The following is a 26,797-nucleotide window of genomic DNA, read 5'->3' as shown; positions in this document are numbered from 1 at the left end:
ACACCGGTAGAAAACAGTATTTCAATCGGGCGAACGAAGAGGCGGAAGCTAGGCAAAATATGGCAAAGTTTTACGTTTATATTTCAGGGACCTCATCTTTGGCAAGTTTCATCTACTTAAAAACCATCACAGCTGGTGCCGTAATACGAGGGAACATTGGATTACTCACACACAAACAACTTCTTATTTTAATGCATACTCTGTACCGTCGTGGGTAAAATGGTACATAATTAAAACAAAATAGTACCAAAGCAGTCGTTTTATTTCAGAAAAAGTACCAAATTACTTGCTAATTTCCTTAATTATCAAAACCACACAATCACACAAGCAATGACATGGTTTGCTCACACAAGATTATTATAATTATAAGTAGAAAAGCCTTAAACCTAACCCTCCTCAAACAGTATAACATAACTATTTGTGAGTTGTAATGGAAAAGTGTCTCCTATCTTAATGGAAAAGTGTGTCCTATCGATGAAAAAGCCTAAGTCCTAATCTTAAAATCTAGGAGAAAAAATTGGATTAATTCCAAGCTTACATCTAGGAGAAAAAGCTGGTAAGCCCATTTCAAACCTTACATCTAAAGAAAAAGTTGGTAAGCCCATCTCAAACCTTACATCTAGAAGAAAAAATTGGATTAAATCTACGCTTACAAACTACCAAAGAAATGGTGATGGTATGAAGCGTGACCGCCATCCCATATTTGGCTTCACTATTAATCTGTATTTTAATGCTGATGGATTAAGGTTGAATATGCTTCGTATGGTTTTGGGTCTATAGTGAACTGCAGTTGAAATATAGGTGACAATGGATCATAGTGAATTCAGAGCATATCTTTGATGTAGATTAGATCGATACTGTTTTTTTTAACGGTTGATACAGATTAATGGTATTTTTTTATTGTAGTACTTACTATTTTCAGCATTGAGTCAACATTGTTTATTATTTTCAATTACTTGGATAAGTTTTTCGTGGAGTACCGTACGAGAAAAGTGGGCTATGAATTTGTTTTTTTTTTTATCTTGAATTATTAGTTTGAATTTGATTTTGATGAATTGGAGTTTTTGTTTAGCATCTCGAAAACATCGGTCTAATTTTGTTCTTTCAGATTGTGTTTCTTTGCTTTATAAACTCAGATTAAACTTTTAATATTGATTTTAATTTGCTTTAGCTTTTTTAATTATTGAGTTTTGCGTTCTTCCCAGAAAGCTTATACAGAAACAAGTCTGTCTGGTCAATAGTAAACATGAATTTGATTTTGGAAAATGGAATATTTAGTTAATTTCGTTGGCACACGTATTCTTTTCTTTTTTACTGACTAAAAATAGACTCGTGTTGTGAGAATGGTTATATAGTTTTCGAAAGATGCTTTTAAGGACAAAAGTTCTCATTTTTGTGTCTCGTTCTTTAAAATATCTCGATTTTCAATTTCCATTTTATTAAAATGTTGAGTCGTTATGAAGTTTTCGTGGCCCGGCTTTTTACCATTTTTACTAGTTACTTTCATGTTTTGTATATACTGTTTTTGTCTTAGCATTTGTAAATTTTTAATGTGCTCCGATTTTGTTAGCCAGACAGAATCTAATGGAGAAAATATATTATGATAATTTTTGCCAATTGATTTTCGAACCTTAACTTCTGGGACGTAAATGTCTAAATACAGGTTTAATGTAATAGTGATTCCTAACAGTCTTTAAAAATTGATTTAATTAAGGGGGACTCTGGGATTATTTCAGCCGGATCTATTTTATATAGGCGGACGATATCAAGACGAATATTGTTAAGAAGCCCCAAAAGGTTAATTTTTTGTAAATTTTTTAAATGGATGAGAGTTGACTTTGAAATTCGGAATATAATCTGTATAAGTGGCGGACAATCGGTTTCCAGGTATTTAGCAGTTCGGTCATCGTATCGATCTAAATTAAATAGATGAGTAACAGAAATAGTTTGCAATAGTGAAGAATGAGACTTAAGTCACGTCCATTTGAACTCATCCCATTTCTGCACATCCTTAAAAACTACCTTAATCCTAGAAACGCTAATTATTATAAGATCGAAAGTTTATTAAAGTCTGTCATTCTAGTCGATATAAGTGGTAAAAAAAGCTAAAAAAACGCTCTCCGTTCACATCGTGACGTCATCTGAAACAAAGAGATGTAATGATTTATTGAAAGCCTCGTGATACACACATTCAGTGTGTTAAAACTTTAATTAAATTTTAACTCATTGACAAATCTAATACCTCATATATTAATACTTATTTTATCTAACATATTCATATAAAAATAAATGCCTAAATCCTACAATTAAAAAGTCTAGTATAAACATACAAATACAGCCAGCCAAAATATTCGATCGCGTTGTACAAAACAATGGTGTGGTGTTACGGGTCTTTAAAGCAAGATTTTGAAATTTTCGACTCGCAGTGTTCAACTTCTGCTAGGCCAAACTTTTTTTGAGAAGCCTACTTTTTCCGGGACTTATGTCCATGTTACCCGATGTATGCTTTGGATAAGACGTACGAACAAAAGCGAATTGATTAAAAACTCACTATCTAGCAAAAGAGCAGAGCTACCATAGTTTCCTGATTTAATATATTAATTATATATTCGCCAGCAGTGCAAAAGCAATCCTACTAAGTACAATAAAACTATTTAATGTCGAACTCTTTGCTTCTCAAGATAAATGAACTTCGGCAGTGTTGCAATTCGCACAAGATGAATACCCAAAGAGGGCATTTTTAGTCTTATTTTTTCCCTTTGTGTGCCGGAGACAAGGTAACACTTTCGGACAACTTTAAAACGTTGATATAAAATTTGAATGACACTTCATTGGGAAAGTAACTGAACGCATCGCATATTTAAGTCAAAGTACCATCGACTGGAAAGGAAAAATTGCAGAAGTGGATGAAGAAATTAAGTAATTGCTTACCTTCTCCCCCTCTCTACTTCAGGATGACTTCCTTGTACTCCAGCTCCTCCATCGGCTTGGGCGGCTCGAGCAGCATCCACTGCCCGTTGCCCGGCGGCTTAGCCTTCCCGTCCTTCCCATCCACCTTGCCATCGGCAGCGGCCTGAGCCTGCATGGTGCGCAGCCAGACACGGCAGCGCACCGAGCATTTGGAGTTTCTAAAATATAAAAATATTTTTAATACAATCTCACTCAGTACGAAATAAAAAAATAATTTAGGAAAAATATACTATTGTAGTTAATTTTGAAGAGTAACGGAATATATCTTAAACTACGCATCTCTGATACTAAAAACCAAAGGATGTCGTTAATGAACTTGTGATAATAAATAAAAATCGCAAACGAAAAAATAATATTCGCTTTAAAGTTTGGTCACAACACTTATGAAAGAGAAACTCAGTACTTTTTTCGCAAAAGCAAAAATGTGCAAATTGTCGAAAGCAAGTCATAAAATTACACCCACTATGTATTTTATTTTAGTTCCAATACTTTAATTTTGAATAAAAATAAAAGAACAACCGCATTGGTTATGAAAAGCTACGTATAAAAATTTAAGGGAAATTTGATTTTTGTCTAACAGAAAATAACAAATTGGAAATATAAACTTACCTCTTTTTCGGTGTTCCGACCTCGGCCCCCATTGCCACGTTGGCCGCCACAATGATAGCTTTGCACTTTCACTTAAAACTGCAATTAATGTAAGCAGTACCGAGAAACGTACGAACTGTACAAAATAGGAGAGCGATCTGTGAGGATAGGGACGCCGACTCAGCTTTTATACCCAATCGCCACCCCTACGTACCACCACCCTTCGGACATGCAAAATGGCCGCCTGGACCAATTTGTAACCGAAAATCACACCGGGTGATTATTCCGCTTCACGAATGTATAATAAAATAAAAATCTATAGTAATTCATCACAAAAACTCAGCAGCTGGACTGGTCATCTGGCGTTTAAATTCGCGAAATAATACACTAAACCAGTTTAATTTCAATACTTATAAACTGCCCGCAGATTTATAGAGATGCAAATTTAAGAGTTCACAATGAGAGCGTTTTCTTTTATAACATTCGAGTATTATGAATGTCCAGTTGGCTGAATAATGGGTACATTATATAGTGGACAATAACATAATAGCCCTTGGGTTTTAGCTTATCTCAAATATCGGACATAAATACAGCATTGATAGAAAACTCGTGGACAACTGTTCCTGTTTTTCGCAAGGGTTAGCCATTGTAAAGTATTGTAATTGGGCACTGTTCAACCCGTATGAATAGATATTAAGCATTTGTACTGATCAAAACCCTGTTTTTAAGAAAAACATGTCATTGATTAGCTGTTGGGAATATTTTTATCATTATTGTGAGACGAATTTGGTCCACACGGCATTTAAGCCCTCTTCAATACACGTGCCTACAATTTAAATTTACATAATAATAGAATGAAATGAATCTGCTAACATTGAACCTGGGTCTACCTAGAACTGATATAAAAGAAACATAAATCTTTTTGTTCCTTGTACAAAATCCGTTATTAATAATAACGGATTTAACGAATTCATTAAGGGTCAACAAAAAAAGCTTACTGCAAATTTCTTTAAATAAAAAGAGTAAAAACTCTAATATTCTGGTTATCTTTACCTAAAGGCCATGAAGTCGCTCGAAGCACTTTACAGCATTTGTGATATCATTTAGAACTGAAAAATGCACGCAAGACAAAATGGTGTCAAAGAAGATCCTCTACGCATAAACCATTCATTGTGTGCTAACAATAATTTCATTTTTAATTTACGACCGTTGGTGAAATATGCAGAATAATACCGTTCCAAAAATTCATTAGCTACTAAGTAATATGAACCCCGTGAGGGTGCGTTATGGTGGTACCCACCCCACCAGACGTTAGGGACGCGTGTCTGTGACGCCATGTTTTCCATCATACAAACTCATTAAAAGGGGGAAAATCCATATGCTATAAGTACTTACTTGAACATTTTATTTTGTATGTACTGATGCACTGCATGTGAGAGGGGAACGTTGATTGTTTGCATAGAATTCGCCTGCAGGCAAAAAACGCGCCCACCCTGGAAAATTGGATGCAATGTTACTTTACAGTGTTTTATAACTTCGCAGGGAAATATTTTGTTTTATGTTTATTTTGAAATTCCTGTCTAGAGGTCCAGTAGGCAGTCTCTATCTTTTCATTTCGATTTGATTGGGACTAATCGCTTTGAATAACTAAAGAGGTACAGAATTGAAAAAAACGGGACAATTACTTTTCTCTCAGAAATAGCTGAAATTAAATTACCTTTAGCACCGATATTCTTATAACTTATACAATAACAAATTACATATTCATTTGCTCAGAATGCAGGTATTTACAGTATAATATAGATTCAAAAGCCTGCCAAACCAACAAATATTTGTGCAGTGAATAATTACAATGTATTAAAAATCACAAGTAATTTGGGTGGATTTCAATAACTACTCAAGCAAAAATAAACCGACTTCAACACCTTAAAACATGCATAACGTTTGATAAAAAAAACAGCCAAGGGTAACCACGCCAATCATAATCAAAATGTGTTTATATAAAATAAATTTATACCAATAAGGAACAGATTCACAAATCAGACTGATCATGTAGCAAGCGCTGAAAACATTACAATCGAGCGTTAGGTTTGGTCCCAGTATAGAACAGATAACATTGTTCATATATTTTTTGGTAACGCACAAAGTGGAAAAACAAACACATCAATATAACGAATACGCACTCCACTCAAAACCTGGTGTATCGAACATCAAAAAGTTCAAAAAACTTTTTTTTTGTATTGAGAACTTAAGTCTATTGTTTAAGACTGGCGCAAATCAAAGCTGGTGAGAAATATTGTAGTAATAATAATAATTGTACTTGCATATTCAATTGCCAGTGACGTAAACAGTGGGGTGCTGTGATTGCAGTAAGATTTTATCAGTATACCTGCGTCATCCACAGCCTTTGAGGGCTAATATCCAGTCCTGGCCCAAAATGGCGGATTTGCCCGTCGTCATCACGCCCGTAGTGTACCTATATACTGATAAATCAATACTACGATCACTTGTCTAATGTTAAGGCTATTTTTAATACTTTTAGCCATATTTTTTACTCGGAACGGGTTTGGTCGTCTAGGTTTAGATTCTATGGAAGCTTGATGCTACGAAACAAACTATGAGATAGACTAAATTATTCATAACAAATCTCGTGTTTCTACACACTAAGTACAATTATGAGAAAAAATACTTTCTTGGCTATGGCTTAAAATGACCTACACGATCCTGATAGTATTCAAATTTACTAACGAACGAAAAATTTATTGAAATCGGTTTATTTCCATGGTTTTTTTTTCTAATAATTACTTACGCAATACTTAATTTTGCTGCATAAATAATCGACTCCTTATAGTTAGGACTTTCCGAAAGTAGCGTCTCTCTTTGTTTTAGATTACCTGAAATCCTACAACGGAGCCAGCTAGCGGCTGAGTCGCGGGAGGATAGTTGCATGCCTTTATTGATAACACACCCCCGCCGGACAGACTCAGCAGTTCATCACACCATGAATTCCAAGAAACCGATGATATGTTTTCCTCCTAAAAATATTTTGAAAGACATTAGTAGCAAACAAGATATTAAGGAGTTTCTAGGTTTTGTTTTACTATGGGATAACGTGCCTATTACACGTACATGGCACTGTAAGTTAGTTGCCATATAATTACTTACACACATAAAATAGCAGACAGTTTTTGTAGCTTTGATAGACAAAGGTCCACAACAGAGAATGTACGAACATTGGTCAACCTCGACTGGCAATTTGCGAGTCGGTGTCGTCGGAATCTATGCTTTCAAGCGATGGTCTCGTTGCAGTTATCGTGTTATAAAACTTAACAACTGCCCAGTAATTACGAAGTGTATTCTGTTTAGATTTTAGATAACAATCGCTGCGTTACACATTTACATAGACATCAATCGATACCTTATATTTTATGAAAGATTTAACGTAATCAAATTACAATTTAATTTTACTCAAGTAAGGCTGACGTGTTTCGTGATAGGTAATTAATCATTTTGACAACTTGTCACTTTATTATCATGACAGAAGCTAGCAAAAAGTTTTACTATGTTTCAAATACATTAAAACTTTATTAGATTATAATAATTTTTATTATATTATTGATTGGATATTAATTTTTTGTAAGTTTAGCCTGCTAATATTTTACGTAGTTTATATTTGAAATCGCATTTACTAGTAAACTGTTTGAATATTAGTTAAGTCTTCGAAAGGGACCTACGTATTCACGCGGGTGAAATTGCGGGACACAGCTAGTACCAAATAAATCTCGGGTATCAAAGCATAGCACTGCTAGTAAATTTAATTTTTAAACAAAACACTTACCGTAAACAGCAGTTCGCACGTCGATAGGTTGTATACTCTGCATATAGATGCCTCGTCGACAACCGCTAGGTACGCTCTCGATGCACTCACATCCAGACATCGCACCGACGCCGGCGTTAGCAACACCATCTTGGCGTTGCCTTGCCGGGGCTCGACTTGCCAGATCTAGAATTGTTATTACAGTATATTAATAGTTAAATTTTTAATAATGCCTGTTATGATTTTGCATGTTTCAACAGATCCCGGTCTTATGGTAAACATTATTTAGGCTTTGATCAGAATTCTTTAAAGAAAATTGTCGTCATCGAAGTCTCATACAAAATAGTCATCAACTGATCAAACCAATATTTCGTTTTTTTTTCAGAAGATACTTTTTCTCAGTGAAAGTTAACTTATTCCTGACAACCCCGACTAACAGTAAAAAAAAACATCTTGAGGAAAACTGGGTTTTAAACTTTGGAATCTGAAATCGCCAACCCCCAGTGAGCAAGCGTGGTGATCAATGCTGAAGCTTTCTAATACGGTAAGAGGCCTGTACCCAGCAGTGGGACGTAGGCTGTTCTAAATATCTACAAATAGTATTCATGTAGAAAAAGTTCCTTCATATAAAAATAAACTGAGAAACCGAATCAAAGCATTGAATTCCTATTACACGATATCCGTTGAGCAAATAATATTAACCATGGGGTCATAACTAAGCAAAAAGGTTTCCCCTTACTTTTGATACATTACAACGTAGGTACACGTGTATGCCCTACATCAGATGCAAACTGGTTTCCAAAAGCTCTTGACAATACTGGGTTTACTAATAATAGCAATTATTTTGAATGGCGAGTAATCTCATTCAGATTTATGCAGTTAGTATGAGGCCAGGTGGCCTACAGCTTTAAGCGCAGCCGGCACGTTTGAAGGCCATCGGTACTGCAATCTGCGAGTCCATTCAGAAACCAGACGAATTCGAGGGATCAACAATTATTATTGCTTTTCAATCAGCCCTCCATGTGTCCAGTTCATATCAGATTTTTTGCGATTCCCTTTTCATAATAAACAAAGTACGAAGTCCGGTTTCTTTTTTGTTTGAAATGTGAATTTATTTTTACAATTATTTGCTTGCTTTGTAATACCTATTTGTAGTTTTGTACATCCCGCAGCTTCTCAAAAGCCATTCATTCAAGACTTCTCTAACCAAACCCCTTCTCTTCTAACAAATTATGAGGTTAAAATATTCTAAGAAAATATGTTTCACCTTTTAATCTAGTTTTGAAATGATAATGTATCATAATATACAACATAATTTGACCCTGTCTATCCGTACCCTTTGACAAACATTCTACAAACATGACAGCTAAATTTGAACTCTATGTTTATGGACATAAAATTCATATTTGTAGATTCCGTTATTTTTCCATTGTCGCCCTAAAGGACGACAAAAGAGTACTTTAGTTCTAGTTACAGACAGGTTTAACTAGCCATGTGTTTATATAAAGGGTTTACCCTTTACTTGACCCTGAACGTTTTGTACAGATGCCGAATACAAAGAAACAAATAGAGTTTTGACCTTCACCTGTTTCTCATACAATTTCTTGTAATCGTTATTATTCGTTAAAAGGAGGGTGATATTATCACCCTCCTTTTAACTGTCATTTTACCTGTCCATTCATAAGCCCCAATAATAAGACTTCTTCAAAGTAAAGTGTTGTTACTTTGACGTAACGTATGGGCGCCGGCACCGTCCACGACTTTGGTATCTGTCTTCCAATTACCAAGAGTTTTGTATCCTGAAATAATAAAGAATATTCTATTATAAATATTACGTAACAAATAAAATATGTATGTGTACGTGTCGTGGGTTTGATTCCCGGCAACATTTGCGTGAGCTTAAGCGGTTGTGTCTAGGTGTTATTGACGTAATTAAGTATGTAGTATGAGTATTTTATAAATTTTCTAGTACATTTATCAGTTGTCTGGCTACCATAAGATAGGCTCTACCAAATTTAAGATCAGAGAGCCGCGTGTGAGAAAGAAAATCATATTTTATTATTGAGTCAATTTTCTAGTACATTTATCAGTTGTCTGGCTACCATAAGTAGGCTCTACCAAATTTAAGATCAGAGAGCCGCGTGTGAGTAAGAAAATCATATTTTATAATTGAATCAAAATTAGAAATTGCTATCAGACTAGTTGAGTAAGCACGATGATAAAACGTAGTTAGCATGCTCAATTCACAAACGTTCGCACGGCAGTGAAAAGTTAAGTGGCATAAGATCGCATTAATTAGAACTGTGTATAATGGAGTAATCACAAATTAATTGGACCGGACCAAATTGAATTTAATGCGTCAGTTTATGACTAATGACTCTAATGGCTTCTATTGTGTCTAAAATTAGTCAGACAATCAATTAAGTACTCTTTTATTATTATGAATGCATCTCAAAAGCGTTATTAGAAATGAAGTCGTATTTATTACTTTCTCTAGAAATAAAAAATAGAGTTAGGTGCGCGATCAAATCATACAGCAGCATTTTTTTTTCTAAAACGTCTTTAAGCAATTTAATCCGTGTGTCGCACTGGGTTGACAAAAATCCACGTTATGCAGAAAGTCACCCAGACTTAGGATAAGCATTCGTATGACGCGCTTTGTGCCAAACAACTCGGCTATACTAGACGTATACCCTAGTCGTAAAAAAAACTTGTGTTTTTTTTGCATCCGATTGAAGTTCTCTGATATTGTATAAAACGCTATTATCATTCAGCTACATCTTCAGTTATAACTTCTAATAATAGCTATACTTTCAATATACAAAATCGGAATAGATTTTTTTTTATACCATACCTGGCATAAAAGTAAAGCGTCGCTAGTGGCCACCAGTAGCGAACACTCAGTCTTTTGCGGGAGTTTCTCTCTGACTCTGTAAAGCATTCCTTCAACGTCACCTTGTTCATACACGACCACGCGTTCTGGAAGCTGAACCTGTGGAGTTATGATATTATTGAATGAGGAGTACCCGCTTGTGTTATTATCGCAAAACATCGACATACATCTATGATAGACATCGTAATTCTAACGTTTAATAATAAGCTTTATAATGCAATATAATGCTCAAAACACCAAAAAAAATATACGTCATCGATCTTTTACAACTAACTTGATCAAATTAATTTAAAGCATTTTGTGCTTATTTAAAGAAATCAAACAAGTTATCGTTAAAATTGCGAATATATAATATTAATTAATGTCACGTTTTGGATAATTCATAATATCCCTTAGTTTAACCGCTCCAAAAACATAGAGTAAAGAACAAGAGAGCAAATTCATCGTCTTTATTGTGTGAATGTACAAAGCTTGTATGCATGAGATTTTTTTCATTTAGTGTTTCTAGACGTAACTAGGTTTGTGATATAGCGATATTCCTGTTCGACGAACTCACATAAAAGACTTGATTCGGTTATAAATGACTAAGGTACGAAGCGTCCAAATTTCGTCTAGAAGCTAGAAGAGTAGAATAGTACAGAGACTGAAAAAATACAACAAATATTACCGCAAGTCGATGTTTGTATATCGCAATCTTCTGCACCCTATCATGGCATTTGATCCTGACTTTGTTGCCTGTCGTCAAGTGTTGTATGATGACGTCAGTCATGTTCTCTCTATAAGCGTATCTCTCACGATACAGACCATGAACCGTACTGAATACGGTTTGATAACACCAAAGAGTTCCGTCTTGACATGCAACTGCCTGTAATAAATGTACGAATTAATATTATTTATACTCCATTCGGTTAAGTGCCTACTCAAATAAAGGTGAACAATATTGATGTAACTTTTATTCAAATAAAAGTATTCAGTGGTGAATATTATTTAGATATCTTTATTACTGTTTTTAGTGGGTTTATTTTTAAAATCGAGTTTTTAAACAAAAGCTCTCTAGACTATGTACCCTTACTGAAGTTAACAAGTACAGTATACGACAAACCGCACACAGACCACTCCTGTGCTAATATTCTGTGTGAGGCTATCCTAAAGCCGTGTAGAACCGGCACTCTAGCAAGATATAATTCAATGGTATGGAATATCGCAATGTTTCATTTGGCTGACGGTCAACGCTGAGCTTACAACTGTATCAAGATTAGATATTTGAATGGAAGCTGCTGGCCACACCATAAAGTGTACCTAATACACAATTTCATGACTAGAAACTCTCATCAATAAGCAATCGATTTAGTTAAAGTCTATGAATAGTAAATCATTCCAAGAGATCCGGTCATAAAAGTTTTAAATCATGCTCTCTTAAAATGCAGACTACGGAGCATCCAAATGTGATTTACGGGGGGAAATCAATAATCAAACATGAAACATGAAGCTAACCAGATTGTTATATGAGGGCGAGGGTGCTATAGCCCACACCCATTCTTGAGGGGTGCTTAGTATAGGGACCCCTTCAGAGGTAAGCACCGCCCAGCCGCCCACGCCGCCGACCAATACCAACGCACCAAGGGTCGTCACACACAACGCCGATATCCCTTGAAATGTCAAAAAAATATTGTGAATAATTGCTTCCTCTGCTGTTAATTAATTAAAAGGTAAGTAGCTACATGCTAAATGTTTTAAGTATATTTAATGTTAAAGTAATCGATAAATCAATTAATATTTAATGCAATAATGAATGCAATCAGTGCATCAAGAAATGAGCTAGCATTTGTGATTTTCTAAATGTTTTAAAATATTCCACTAATAAAATGTACTAGAATGGCATTAATGTAAAATATAATCAAAAGTCTATTAGCTAATTAAGCTTTTTTCAACTTCAAAGTACAGGCAATGATATCTGAACACAATTTTAATATTCATTGATTAACTATTGACATCTGTACCCTATAAGTTAAAACAGATTTTGTTTACCTATATTTCTATCTTTAAATATCTGTTGTCCTTGAACATTATAAAAAGATAAAGTATCATTCCAGTCCGTAACCACCAAAACGGATTTGGCGAAAGCGACGGCCCATACGGCAGCTTCGCGGGTCACACGGTAAGTCTCATCACCCATCTGTAATCACAAATTTGCATATAAATATAATAAACTCGGACGGACTCTTATACACGACCCCTAAACATTGATCTACGGTTGAGATAACTTTCAAGTAAGATTGGCCTTGGGTCAAGATTAAGTCACTTGAAGGGTTCCTTAAGGACATGCTTTCAATTGTACCAGTTTTGAATAAAACTAAATCTTGATAGCTAAATAACGTCTTTTCTTCCCTAAGCATTTATTTTGCCGATAGTTGTTTATATAATTGCGTTTCGACTTTAAAATAGAAGATTTAGTTTAAGTATCACGGTAAACTTAGTTAATGTTATTCAGCATAAAACATATAAAATATTTATAGTGGTAAGTACATAGAATTACTTACTTTATCTCTTATTGAAACTGCTCCAATAGCCAGGCCTATAGCTAAATACTGGCCATTCGTAGACCAGGCACAACTTGTGATCCTGCCTGTTACACGGAACTTCTGAACTGCTTTCACATCCATAGACCAGAAAGCAAAGTCTGATAGTGCACATGATGCTAAATGGTATGTTGCAGGATTGTATGCAAGGCACTGGATTGGTTCACCATGGCTGTTTAAAAAAAAGACAAATGTAAAGCACACGCACAGCCATGATTTTAAAACTATTATATACAAAACATATGTTTACTTCATTTTTTAGGGCAAGCATATAAGACAATAAGTAAAGAGACCCCTTATGTCATACATACTAATGTCATATTTGCAAACTTACGAGTATTTCAATATTCCTTCCATTTTTGATGTCCATATGATGACATTTTTATCTGCACTGCCACTGGCAAACTTTTTACCATCACCGCAGTAAGCCACAGCATGGACTGCACCTTTATGAGCTTGAAGTAGCTGGACAAGAGCTCCATCTCGGGGGTCATAGACCATAACCTTCTCACCAGCACCAACCACCAGCTGACTGCCATCAGGACTAAAGCATATTGTATGTACACTGCAACAAAAACATATTTGATGATTATTTTATGTAAGAATTATCTACAGTTATTGTTTTTAATACTGACAACCAGGATAGGATATATATTTTTTTACAAGCTTAAAGACTACTTGAAACTTAGCTAAGTCTTATGTTTTGCTGTCTTAGTCCTATTCTTAATGCAATTTATAGATATTTTTTCCATGTCATTGATTCCTAAATGAACCTGGTCTAACAACATAATAAAACATGGGAAATATCTGTTCTATACACATCATAAAAGTAAAAGGAGGATGTGATACTTTCTCAAGGTAATACACAGGACAGATTTTGATAAAATATAATATGGTAATAGCTTAAATTCAAAAGAACATTTGGAACAAGATGAAAGCTCATATTCTGGAGCTTCTATGTATAGCAGAGAGACAATTGTAACTTTTTGAAATCACAAAACAAACCTTGAGAAAAATGTAAGGTTAAGAATTGACTTCCTTATATATCAACAGTGTGTATTGGTCTTTGATATCAGTTGCTATAATGTGAAGTTAGTGCCAAGGTATAAATAAATATCTATATAATATACTGTATCAAAATACATGAACTCAGTTCATAACCAGCTATAAAGGAAAACTGACTTCAATATATTTTCTAGGATTATAGCAACTGCTTACTCCTTAGCAACCACTTTGCAAAGTAAGGCTTAGAATTACCAAATTACTATTATTACTAATCATATACTCTTAAGGTATAATAGAACATACACACTGGCATAAAAGTAACCCTAGCAAAAATAATATGTTACTAGGTCAACTGTTATCAGTCATTCTATCAGTGCAACTACCAATAAGTTTCCCCATTTGCTGTTCCTCCATATACCGCAATATGACCTCCTACTATTAACGTATTAGTATATATTTAGTTCAAAAATTTACTATGAAATGTAGGTAACCTGGTATGATACAAAAATGTTATATATTTTGGATGAAACAACAAAAAATCAATAAATGCTCTCTTTTATCAGATAATGTATTCAACTCATTTTGATTTTTAACTACTTTACCTGGAAAATTCAACTTTGTCGGCTTCGTGAATTTTATTCACCCACTTTGGTATTGTTCTCATCTTCAAAGCTTTATTCTGTTAAGAACAGGCAGTAACAGCTTTTAAGCGTCAAGGGCGTAAAGTTATATGGCTAGTCATTGTCTAATTTCATACAGCAATCATCAATGTTTGCTAAAAGTTGTGTTGGTTGACAACGGCGTCTCAAAAAATGTAAACAAACGGTAAATAGGGCCTAATGACATAAGACGTTTAGTGAATGCAACCACCATTTTAAATAAATTAAATCGAGTAAATAATATGTAATCTTACTAATATTAGAATAGAGAAGTACTCGCGTATCTTCACCGGTAGAATATTAAAGTAACATAAATAATCTACGATGTAACTCAAATAACCATCTGTTTATGTGTAATTCATTTGTGAAAACTGATAGGTACATACTATATTATTACTGTATATATTATTTTTAAACGTAAGTGCTAACATCCAGTTATCGTTTGATAACTTGTGATCTTTTAGAGTTACATTTTGGCATTACATATAAACATTAACTACATAGGTAACCCTTACAATTTCAATTTAGGTGAAAATATAACTGTCTTTGTCTCCGTGTATCGGAAACGTATCACATACTTTTCGGTGCAAGTTACAGTCATACGGTCCCATCATAAGTTTATAATATATTGTTGAATCTAGTATAAAGATCGTACCTATTTAAATACATAAACGGTTTAACTTATAATTTGCTTCAAAACCGATTTACTAAGATTCTGAATTACTTGAGTTAGGTATATCAATGACAAGCATGCATAAAATTTAGCTAAATGAAAATGTGCCTTAATTTGAGATTGATTAATTACCGACCCTGTTCTTTAATTGTTTTCTGGTTATTGTCCACGCTTAAGGCTGATATGATATCTACTAAAGATTAAAGTCTCAATTGCAAATGAATTTATTGTTGAATTCCATAGTTACTTAATATGGTAATTTCTATGTATATAAATAATATGTACAAAAATGTACCTTCCAAATTAAAATTATTCGTCTATTTACAACAACTTTTATTTTATTTTGGAAAATATAGTTAATGTGGGTAAAATTGGCAAGATCTTAATTCTTCATCTTAATTAAAATAATATTTTGCATGTGAAACCTGAAGTACACACATATTTATGTTTATTCTGGTACGTTCATCAATAAAGTGATCACTCACTCATGAAATCGTCTACATATAATTTAAGAATAAATACCTCTTATTATGATGTGTAGTAATATGTTTTTTGAGGTAAATCTTAAAGAGGTTTCTAGAAATCGACTGCAATCGTTTACAAACTATTACTATTCTGAAGTCGGCACATCACTATTTCGTGGCTAATGATTGGGACACGTCAATAAATGTTAGTTCAATTCATTCAACAAATGTAACGAAAGCTTTTGTAATATTCTGTAATATTGTACATGTCTTCGCATTATTGGATTCAACCTTGTTAATTACAAACTGGTAAGTTGAAATAGTTACGATTATTTTACTCATTTCAGTTGCCTAAGAGTAAATGGAACTTTTAACAAAAAAACAATTATTGATTTGATCTGGTGTTTATTTTCCTTTCTACAACATTTCCTACTTTCTTATTACCTCTTATCAATATTTTTATAAACTCTTAACAAATATGGAATCTAAAATAAAATTAGCACATAAAAGCAAATGGCTGAAAAGATTATTGATTTTTTAGGGATAGGTATGTTTGTGAAAATAACTTTAACCTATTGATTATTTTATTCAAAAGTAAAATAATATATCTTATTAATCTGTAAAATATAATTGCATTCTTTATTAATTACATAATTAATGTGTATATTATCTATGAGATAAGATAACATTTATTTATTTGTAGGTACAATGAAGCTGTTCTCCAGTTTTCTATGCCTGTTGGCGATACTTCATTGCTCATATGCCCCACCTGTGACACCAGATAAGTCAACTGAACATGACAGCGAAGTCAAGGATGACTTGGTAATTATTTTGTTTTTATTTTTTTTTTACTTATGAGTATGAAATGTCAGATGTGGTCACTCCACAGAATACTTATAAGTGACTAAAGGCACACAGTTTATAAATAAAACAAGTTTACCTTGATATGTAACAGCTTAAGTACTTACTAGAGCATTGAGAAAGTCTGCAATGCAGTTGCCTGAACTTAAATGTTTAAATTCAAATGTTGCTTATTAATATTTTCTGCTCCTTACTGTCTTGTTGAGTTCTGTAGCTGATAAGTAACTTCACTTATTCATTTGATGGTCATAGACATATTCTGCATTAACATAGCTATTTACTCTCCATGTTTCAATTCTTCACTGGAAACATTACAAGAAAGAGAAAAGTAATAATAAGGTGGTCTATCTTTATATTAAAAATTATATTCATATAGGTTCTAAGAATATAGTTCAATTAGCTGTAATTTCACCACAATTTAGTTTGTATAGCACACATGAGTAATAACAATAGGCTTGCTTGGTATTGTTGTTATTCTATTTGCCGATGAGACACTGGTAAAAGTGCTTCTCAAACCTCTATTAATTATCTTAAAACCTTCTTGAACGGGCATAAACTGTTAAATAAGTAACATAAAAATGTTAATAATTCCCATTTAAAGTAGAATAATTTACTCTTAGCAACGGTGGAGAACAACATAGATTTCCTTTTGTCCCCTACTGGGAAGTATGCAGCAATTGTTATGATAATATGGGCCATACAATGTATTGTTTCTTCTCATTCATATACACAAAGTGAATATTCCATATGTATGCACAATATGAGATCAACATAAATACTTGAAACATAGAATACTCCTTGCTGTGCTATTTTTTGTTGGCTTAGCGATGTTTAAGTAAAGATGACAATGTTTGCACATATGCCGTTTGAATGCAGCAATGCTTATGCGAATAGCAGTATGTTTGTCTCACATGCTTAGGTATTGGCATGGCTAATGAGACATAATAAGTATATTTGAGTGATCATTAAGCTTATTGCCGGCTGTCATTAGCTACATAAAAATGATGAGTCGCTAGAGTCCAGATAATATTTTGTGCACCAGAACTAACCGCTTTCCTCCTTCACGAAACCCATAGTTACTACGTATTATAATCATAAAAAGTGAATGTCTTGTACTTTTGGAACTTTGAGTAACTTTAGATGGTTGTCATTTTGTTATTGTTTTGAGCTTAAATGCTTTTATCATTACTGTGCCCGAATTGTAATAAACAATAACTAAATTTGACACATGACATCTCTATAGTAAAATAAGTCTTGCAACTTTCTACCAAATTCTAGGCGAATGCGAAAGTGAAAGTTGTATCACATCTTTCCTGTACCTGTTTTATTTATCTTATTACTTATATGTAATTTTCTTATATGTAAAGGGAATTTTCTTGTGATAAGTGAATTAATCTGTACGTGTTTCTTTGCTCACAGGAGGAGTATATGGAGTACCACAGATACCTGAAAGAAGTTGTACAAGCTCTGGAAAGTGATCCCGATTTCAGGGAACGCCTAGAAAAGGCTGATGAGGAGGATGTTCGAGTAAGGGTCTATTTTCATTATAATTACAATTAATTGCGCCTATAGTTGATGCACCGTATGATGATATGCATAACAACAGGCATTAATGGCAGTTTTCATTTATAATTATGGAAAATTCAATTTTTTTGTCAATCGAAAATAATTATTATATATTTATTTGCTATTGTTTGTTGACTTATAAGAATTAAAGTCAAATTCATTTGCGTAGCAAGGAATTAGCAATGTGAGAACTGTCACGCATACCAACTATAGTTTGACTTTTAGAAAGTTGTATGTGAAGGATTACTAAAACTACTGATACTGGAAAGAGTATATTCTCAAATCTTAAGTTCGCTCCAAAATTATCAGTCTGCAAGTAATACAATATTGTTAATGATTGTCTTAATTCTATCAGAATTTGCTTTAGCCAAGCATGGATGAAATATGTTGTTCCTCCATATTTCTTTTTCTAGTAATAAAGGTAGCTTCTTTAACGATTTCTTGACAAATTGCAGTTATACCAATAAGAACTGCTAGTTTCGAGTAATTATATGTTTAAATATTCAAATGTAAACGACCATTGTTATGACCTACTTTCACATGTTTGTTGACAGTTTCTTGCAGGTCATAATAAATGATTGATAGTTGATGTTGAATGTGATTGTGTATAGGTTGCCAAGGCAATACTTTAAATATTTACAAATTGGCGCAATATTGACTATTCTTTCGTTTTCCATTAAACATATCCAACTGTCGAGATATGGATTTAATAGATTCTTCATGGATTTTCCTCGCTACACAAAATTTTATTGCCTATGTATATTATATTTTCTATTATTGTTGCAACATCTATGTATTTAGCTATATATCTCTATATCTATACATCTTTGGTTTTTAGTCAGGCAAAATAGCAGAACAATTGGACTTTGTCAACCATAACGTACGCACAAAATTGGATGAAATTAAACGTCGTGAATTGGACAGACTACGCCACTTGGCTACGAAGGTAAATAATAATCGTCCTGATTTTGGACGACATGTTTATGTGTCTGCGCATAGTGCAGTAGAACTATAATAGTTTTGTTGTTTCATTTGTAGCAATTTGAAATAACAAACAACCTGGAACATACCGGTAAGGTGGCTACGAATGAGCATTTAGATCACAACAATCCTCACACATTTGAAATTGAAGATTTGAAAAAGCTTATTCAGAAGACAACCTCTGATTTAGAGGCCGCTGATAAGAAACGTAAAGAGGAATTCAAGGTTAGTGTGATAGGATTTTTCCTTGCCATAGTCAAAAAAATAATTAGTCTATTATAGCCAAATATTTCGAGCTAATCTTAGCAACATTTCGTCATGGTTCATGTAATCTGTTATCATTGCCAAGATTTTTTCTCTGCCCGGTAATTGTAAACTATTTAAAATTGAGCATTGTGTATCATCCAATTTAATAAAGTTCTCGTGGCGACGTGTATTGTATGTGCTCAAACTCCTCTGAAACGGCTTGACCGATTCTCATAAAATGTTGTGTGCTGCGTCTGAAAATCGGACAACATGTATTTTTCATCCCCCTAAATTACTTGTTTGGCACCATTGCAAAACAATGTTTGCGGGGTCAGCTAGTAACCTTATAATAATTACTAAGAGGCCTTTTGCCGTTACAACATTTATCATTACGGTGCCACTAGTCTTTAGACAATTTGTACGTGTCTATCCTTGTAATCTATAATGGTTACCTCTTCCAAACGTGGCTTAACTGACTCGCCCAATAAATATGTTACATTTTATTACTATTGCTTTAAGGTTCCCGATGTTGTGTAATCACATTTATTTTGATTGCCAAATAGTTTCTTATAGCTATAACTTCGTTCAAGTTTTATTATTGCTTTGCAATTTCAATAAAATGGATTTCCAGGAATATGAAATGCAAAAGAAATTCGACGAACATCAAAAGGTAGAAAGTATGGATGAGACACAGAAGAAAGAGTATTTGGACAAAGTTAAGAAGGAGGAAGAAGCGATCAAGCACCACGAGCCGGTACGTATTATGGTATTAGATTGAAACGCTTGAATAATTTTGTAACACGCTTACGCAAGAAAACAGATGCGTCAGTAACGTACGTGTCTCGAGGAAAATGAAACGTACTGGCGATAATGTAATTCCCTAACACGTCAGATGTTGTTGAAATCATTTCAAAACAACGTCTCGAATTATGACTAATTCGTGATAAGGCTTAACTTCCGTGCAGTTCTCAACTTTTAATTAAAACCTTATTTTACGATGCTTTTTTTCTGAATCATAAAATCGTTTTTGACAAATGACCTTGATACAACGCAGCTTCACCATCCCGGTTCTAAACAACAACTGGAAGAAGTATGGGAGAAACAGGATCACATGGACCAACAACAATTTGACCCTAAAGCATTCTTCATGATGCATGGTGAGTGGTGACTTACAACATTACTTATTAATCGTCAATTATTTGTAACAGTTACATCACCCCGTGACAAAGGATCAGTTATTAGAGATCTGGAAAAATGCCGACAAAATGGATTCAAAAGATTTCAACCCAAAGGTGTTTTTCATGATGCATGGTAAGATCCATAGCGTGCAAGCGAAGTATTACTTGATCACGAATTAGTAAGTAGGTTCAATAGGTAGGTACTCGAATAAAAGAACCAACGAGTTAACAAAGAATTAATACGCACGCTAATTTGGATTTTACATTACCTGCATGTAACGTTGTCTAGTATCTAACAATTCGTTTTCTCGCTTTGTAGCGCATGTAGTTTCGGTCAGTTATTAGATCGAACCGTTTGACTCACACACGTAGACATTCGTTTGATTTATTCACGATTTGGTTTGAGTCACCGTTGGCTCTTTAGACACATCTATTCATCATATTGTATTGGTTTTGTTTGTGTTATTGATTGAGTGACAAACGCTTAGTTAAATTCCATAATCATATACTTAAAAGCACTGACATTGAAAGTATTTTGTTTTAATGTTTTTTTTTCATTTTCTTAGCACAGACTTTACGTTTTTAGTAATTCTGTCTTGTTTCCTTCAGAACCCCCTCTTACAAAACTTAATACAATAACAGCCGTAACTTTTACTAACACTATAAAAGTGGTATTCTAATTTAATCTTCTGAATAGCATAAACAATATATTTATCATATCAACGACGGTAACAAATCGCGATGCTTATCGCGAGCTGAGCATGTTCGCAGTGTTTTATGAAAGAGAAATTTGCTTCACCAATCAATTATATTAAAATTTACTTTTTATGGAAATTTAAAGCATTCATTTTTGAACTGCTATATTCTTTTTCACTTTCCATTACTAAAATTTACTACGTTTTTTATTTATTTTTTTAATTAGACGTTGATGGCAACGGCGTTTGGGACGCTGACGAAGTGAAGGCCTTGTTTATCAAGGAGTTGGACAAGTTGTATGGCCCCGGGGGTCCGAACAAGGACTTGCATGAGCGCGCTGAAGAGATGGAGAGGATGAGGGAGCACGTCTTCAAGGAGAACGACCGCAACCGAGACGGATTGATCGACTTCAACGAATTCATGACTGAAACTCAGAAGGCTGAGTTCAATCAGGATGATGGTCAGTTTGCGTACTTTTCCTGACCCGTTCGTGTAATAAATGTGCATTGTAACATATAATGAGACAAATTCGTTTAAAATTTAAATGATTTCTCAAGATATATTCACGCGTATTTTCTCGTCTAACTTCTAAATACCGTAGCGGCGGTTCGATCGTGTCAGCTTATGGCTAGGGGGTCTTTGAGATTGAACCTAGTTGAGTGATGCCGATAAATATACATAACTATTCAGCCGGTGATAAACTTAAAAGCAAATCTAGTTTTTTTTTATTTTTACTGTTCCTCTCACTGGCAAGACTATAAGAATCGTTTTTTTTTATCCAGGTTGGAAGACTATCGAGGAGAATCAGATCTACACTCAGAATGAGTATGAAGAGTACGAGAAGAGGCGTCTGGAAGAGCTCAGATATCTACAGCAGCGTGGTCTGGTAAGTTATAAGCCTTGTCTAATTAGGGCCTAGCTATGGAATTCTGTTGGTCTAGTGGTTAGTGCCCCTGACTGCTATACCGGAGGTCGTGCGTTCGATTCCCACCCAAGACCAAATGAAATGTTCGTATGATGAGTATGATTATTTGTTCTGTGTCTGGGTGTAAATTATGTATTAAGAAATATGTTAGTATATTTATCAGTTTTCTAATACTCATAATACAAGTTTTGCTTAGTTTGTGACTAGATGGCGTTATGTGAAAGTTGTAAAAAAATGACCGAAGAGGTAAACAAGTCACTAGAAGTAAACCAATGTCCTACAATCAGTTCTAGTAGACAATCGTTAGCGGTCTTAGCGGTATATCAAAGCGAGAAATCGAATCCTTTAAGTTTAGTAAATGACAGCTATTTCCAACTTTACTTTAACTTGAACTTTGTTCTAGCGACATATTTAGTGTTGTTGTTTAGTTAATATTCAGCTTATGAAGTTTGACCATTATTATTTATTTAATCACGCATATTTATGGTGATAGCCCCACTAGTTTTCCGCCCAACCGGATACCTTAATCAAGATTTGATGCGGCGGCGGGTAGTTTAATGTTACTTCTTTAGACCGGGATAAAGAAGGCGAGCTTATTGTGGATTAAGCATCAACCCGCACCTTAGAACATAAGCTGTCTGCGATGCTATATCCAACAGAGAGAGAGTCGTATTTTAACTATTTGAACAAAACCAATCAGTCATTCAAACCTCTTTTATGTAGGCACTAAATATTACCGAACATAATCAAAGATTTCCTTGTCATATGGGCAATTGAAATTGAAATGCACTTAAATCAATTACAGTACTATTAAGGAACAAATACCACTTTACAAAACGCAATATTAAACAGCAGTCTACTTAAAATTAAACACTCTTATTAACACATAACACACTGATTAATTATGTAAAATCATTTATCCTTACGAGCATACAGAGCTACATGCGTAATGCTTTACATGCTAACACGAATTTATTGTCCGTGTAGGTTACGTTTTAAGGCTTATTTAGACGAACTGAGGAATATCGTGTGAGTATATAGCACTTGAATTGCACAGCTCAGAGCTTGAGGATAAGTTTAACTTTATAAGCGGTTACGCTATTACCAATATATTAAACTAATAGCTGTTGCCCGCGACTACGTCCGCGTGGTTAGAAGATATAAGTTATGATTTATACCTGCCCTGATATTTTCACATTTTCCATTGTATCTATAAGCTCATCGCTCCTATAAGTCGCAGCGTGATGCTATTTAGCCTAAAACCTTCCTCGATGAATGGTCTATTCAACACAAAATTGAACTATCAATTTGAACCAGTAGTTCCTGAGATTAGCGCGTTCAAACAAACAAACAAACTCTTCAGCTTTATATATTAGTATAGATAAAGTCCATAACACCGGTCAATAAGCATTTTCAGTAAGATATATTGTCTCTTCGTTTTTCGAGGGGTCCATACCAAGACGATAGAAACGAAACCCTATTATTGCGGGTCTCTATGTCGGTTTATCCGTCCGTCTGTCACCAGCCTGTATCTCATAAAACTTGAAAGCGTCTAATGCCGCTATAACAACAAATAATGGAAAGAAAGATCGAAGTCTAAGATCTAAGTCTTAAATTTGTAAGAGACCAGACAGTGTCGCAAAGTAATTTTTTGTTCTTAAACCTGTATTTGTACGTAACCCTAGGTAGGTGTCACAGTTCCCACTCGCATTCAACCGGTTTTTCATCTAAACACGATGTGATATAGGCTTCTTATGTATCGCCACGGGCAATGTATCTTGATTCGCAACATATTCCTACCTACGAGTACGTCTAAATGAGCCTTAAGTGTAATCAGTCGGTTCAATAACCTAGTGCATCGAAGGACATTGGTCGGTATTATTCAAGTGAACACAGATACTTGAAATGAGCTCACAATGCGCTGTATTATAGCAGTATGCTAAAAAATTCGCTACTTCGTGAATTATGCTGTTGCACTTAGAGACAGGTTTATTCTAGGCAGGTTTTTTTTCTATAATAATACTATTTAAGACAACGATTTCTGTGACAGAACTACATATTTATTTAAGTTTAGAAGAAAAGTGCATCAAAGGGGTTCGTCATCGTCGGATTTATAATATTACTGTAGATTTTATACAACATGTATATTTTTTCGTCTTTTAGGTTGATGCTCTCGGCCAGCCGGTCCCTGGAGCCCAACACCAAATCCATCAGGCGCTGCAGCAGTACCGCACGTACATGCATCAGCAGGCTTACCAACATCAAGGACAGCAGCAATTCCAAGGACAGCAGCAGCATTACCCACCTGGCCAGGCTCCACAAGGTCAAGTACCTCATGGACAACCCCCGACTTACCAACAACCGCAGCAATATCAACAAGGGCAACCTCAATACCAGGGACAGGTCCCACAGGGACAATACCAAGTCCCCCAGGGCCAGTACCAACAGCCATCTCAAGTTCAGTACCAGGGGCAACAACAACCCCAAGCGCAGTTCCAAGGGCAGCAACCCCCGCAAGGACAATTCCAAGGACAGCAACCACCGCAAGGTCAATTCCAGCAGCAGCCACAGCAGCCTCCTCAGGGCCAATTCCAACAGCAACAGCAGCCTCCTCAAGGCCAATACCAGCAGCCTTCTCAGGCTCAGTTCCAAGGCCAACAACCCTCCCAAGCACAATACCAAGGGCAACAACAGCAGTACCAGGGGCAAGCGCCACCAGCTCAGCCCGTAGGCCAAGTGCCAGCTCAGAATAACGCGAACCAGGGCCAAGCCCCGCCGGTTCAACAGGCACAGGCCACCCTGGGCCAGGCACCCGCCCAGCCAGCTCAAGGACAAGCGCCACAAGTACAACAGACGCAACAAAATCAACCATCAGCGCGAGTTTAAAAAAGAACTTTACTCTAATGAATTTCCCAACAATTTCTTAATGCGATCTGTCAACATGGATGTGTAATTGTGACTCTATTTGTGACTTTGCTTTACGTTTTTAAATAATGACTTAATAATTATTGTTATAATAATGAGTGCCAAATTCGTCACACGCTTTTATATATATTTTCTTCTCAAAAATGCTCGTTTTTTGATTATTTATAACAATTCTGTCATAGGCAGAATAATGTAAATTAGGTAATTAAGTAGTTAAATAAATGACATAGCAAACAGTTGCAACTATTTTTGTGTTTTAAAAGTCAACAGAATTAGGATCTGTTTTCCAATCAATAGTTTTTAATATTTTTTCCAACTAACACCGATAAACAATTAGGTTCTCATTAGGTAGAATTTGTATTTGAAGACTGATAAATCAGCTCTTATTGATCCCTAATATGTAATTGTAGCATTGGACGTAATAAATTATACCTTAAACGTAACAATAGTGTAATTCTGTCAAGATATTAAATAAATATTCGTCTAAAACCGTTTACAATTTAAATTATTTCAGATACTAACACTGACAATCCCCTTAGCTATTACCCAAGAATTAACCTTACATTTTTCCTGCACTGATAGAGAAAAATATTTGATATACGTAATTTCAGTAAAAACCGCTTTATATTGGATGAAATCCAGTGAGTACACACTTTGGCCATGGATTCATCGGGCAAACGTGGCCTGCCCATTCCCATTTAAAATAGGCAGCTTTGAGACCAACGTCAACGTTTTGAGATTTGGAACGGAAGACCGAACAGAGTGAAAGAATCTAAGGGAGGCCTTTGCCCTGCAGTGAGACAGTAATGGATAAAAAAAGCAATCTACAATACAATAAACATATTCCAGTGAAATAAGACCAAAAAGTGAGGTTGAAGATACCTTGACTTGCTTAGTGCCATTAATTGCAATCAGTTCGAAACAGCACTACCACGCTTGACTAAAGGGACAGGGAGTGTTTTCACATTTTTGACAAACAAGCACAGCTCAGAAACAAAATTAGATTGTGCAATCATCGTTTAAAATTGTCTTCGCAGTTCCGTCGTAAGTATAAACGTCCTACCTAATTAATATTCTTCTTAATATAAACGCGGAAGTATGTATGGATTTATGGATGGCTGTGAATCTTTCATGCAAAAGCTACTGAATGGATTTTAATAAATACATTACAATATGTCTTACACATCAGCACAGTACAATTCACTGCACGTACAGCCGAGTGGTTGAAACCCACTGAGTATGACGTGTCGCGGGTTCGATCCCCGCGTCAGTCAAGCATTTGTGTAATCCATGTGCATGTGACTAGAAAGTTTCTGAAACCCCTGCGACACAAGGATTAATTTCCTTCATGAGGGAGACATTATTTAAAAAAAATTAAATATCTTGTGTAAATTATCTATCTGACTGCACGGATAGCCAAGTGCACGACGTGTTGCGGGTTCGAACCCCGAGTAGGACAAGCGTATGTCTGATCCACGAATACTTGTTCCGAGTCTGGGTGTCTTTGTGCATGTTAATTTGTATGTTTGTGAAACACCCCGCGAGACAAGGATTAAGTTCCTTAGTGCGGGAGTCGTTTATACTAAAAAAAAAAATGGTTGCCTGTAAAGTCGGTTTTACGGGCGAAGATTTTACGTGACAACGTCTTTTTCTCGGTAAAATATTTATTGATATGAATATAATTAAATTGCACAATAGGAACAAGGAATTGAATGAAAATAAGAATTGCACAAATTTTAACTATAGAAATATATTTTGTTTACTAAAACAT

The 26,797-nt window shown here is 34.9% G+C and overlaps 2 protein-coding genes across 3 annotated transcripts in view; one reads left to right on the top strand and one right to left on the bottom strand.

Annotated features, from left to right (window-relative positions):
• The window catches only part of LOC113493951 (intraflagellar transport protein 122 homolog), a 58,626-nt gene extending 43,742 nt beyond the window's left edge, over positions 1–14,884 (bottom strand). The window contains exons 1-11 of the mRNA XM_026872001.1: positions 14,455–14,884; positions 13,182–13,412; positions 12,809–13,019; positions 12,297–12,444; positions 11,763–11,917; positions 10,936–11,133; positions 10,230–10,367; positions 9,046–9,174; positions 7,397–7,561; positions 6,453–6,593; positions 4,954–5,051 (exon numbers count right to left, since the gene is read on the bottom strand). Coding sequence (XP_026727802.1) covers positions 4,954–5,051; positions 6,453–6,593; positions 7,397–7,561; positions 9,046–9,174; positions 10,230–10,367; positions 10,936–11,133; positions 11,763–11,917; positions 12,297–12,444; positions 12,809–13,019; positions 13,182–13,412; positions 14,455–14,516 — 1,676 coding nt within the window. The 5' untranslated portion in view covers positions 14,517–14,884. The remainder of the gene's footprint in view (positions 1–4,953; positions 5,052–6,452; positions 6,594–7,396; positions 7,562–9,045; positions 9,175–10,229; positions 10,368–10,935; positions 11,134–11,762; positions 11,918–12,296; positions 12,445–12,808; positions 13,020–13,181; positions 13,413–14,454) is intronic.
• A 953-nt stretch (positions 14,885–15,837) lies between these two features.
• On the top strand, positions 15,838–25,520 carry LOC113493950 (nucleobindin-2). 2 transcript variants are annotated; one of them, XM_026872000.1, is made up of 10 exons: positions 15,838–15,957; positions 16,352–16,470; positions 17,929–18,036; positions 18,914–19,021; positions 19,114–19,281; positions 19,934–20,056; positions 20,511–20,613; positions 21,403–21,636; positions 21,959–22,062; positions 24,265–25,520. In XM_026872000.1, the coding sequence occupies exons 2-10, from the start codon at positions 16,357–16,359 to the stop codon at positions 24,985–24,987; spliced, it is 1,785 nt and encodes a 594-aa protein (XP_026727801.1). In that variant the 5' UTR covers positions 15,838–15,957; positions 16,352–16,356; the 3' UTR covers positions 24,988–25,520. The 2 variants fall into 2 exon arrangements, with proteins under 2 accessions (XP_026727801.1, XP_026727800.1); XM_026871999.1 differs by lacking the exon at positions 20,511–20,613 and adding an exon at positions 20,357–20,459 and having other exon boundaries at positions 15,841–15,957.
• Positions 25,521–26,797: the final 1,277 nt, after the last annotated feature.

Source organism: Trichoplusia ni, chromosome 5 (assembly GCF_003590095.1).
Source record: "Trichoplusia ni isolate ovarian cell line Hi5 chromosome 5, tn1, whole genome shotgun sequence".
Taxonomy (NCBI): Eukaryota; Metazoa; Arthropoda; class Insecta; order Lepidoptera; family Noctuidae; genus Trichoplusia; species Trichoplusia ni.
The sequence above is the reverse complement of the archived record's forward strand: the minus strand, read 5'-3'. Positions and strand labels throughout refer to the sequence as shown.

Bases quoted from the DNA above. Each gene is read 5' to 3' on its own strand.
- LOC113493950 (XM_026872000.1), top strand. From the start codon at position 16,357: ATGAAGCTGTTCTCCAGTTTTCTATGCCTGTTGGCGATACTTCATTGC. The intron at 16,471-17,928 runs GTAATTATTTTG...CTTTGCTCACAG, and splicing joins GCGAAGTCAAGGATGACTTG to GAGGAGTATATGGAGTACCA. The intron at 18,037-18,913 runs GTAAGGGTCTAT...TTTGGTTTTTAG, and splicing joins CTGATGAGGAGGATGTTCGA to TCAGGCAAAATAGCAGAACA.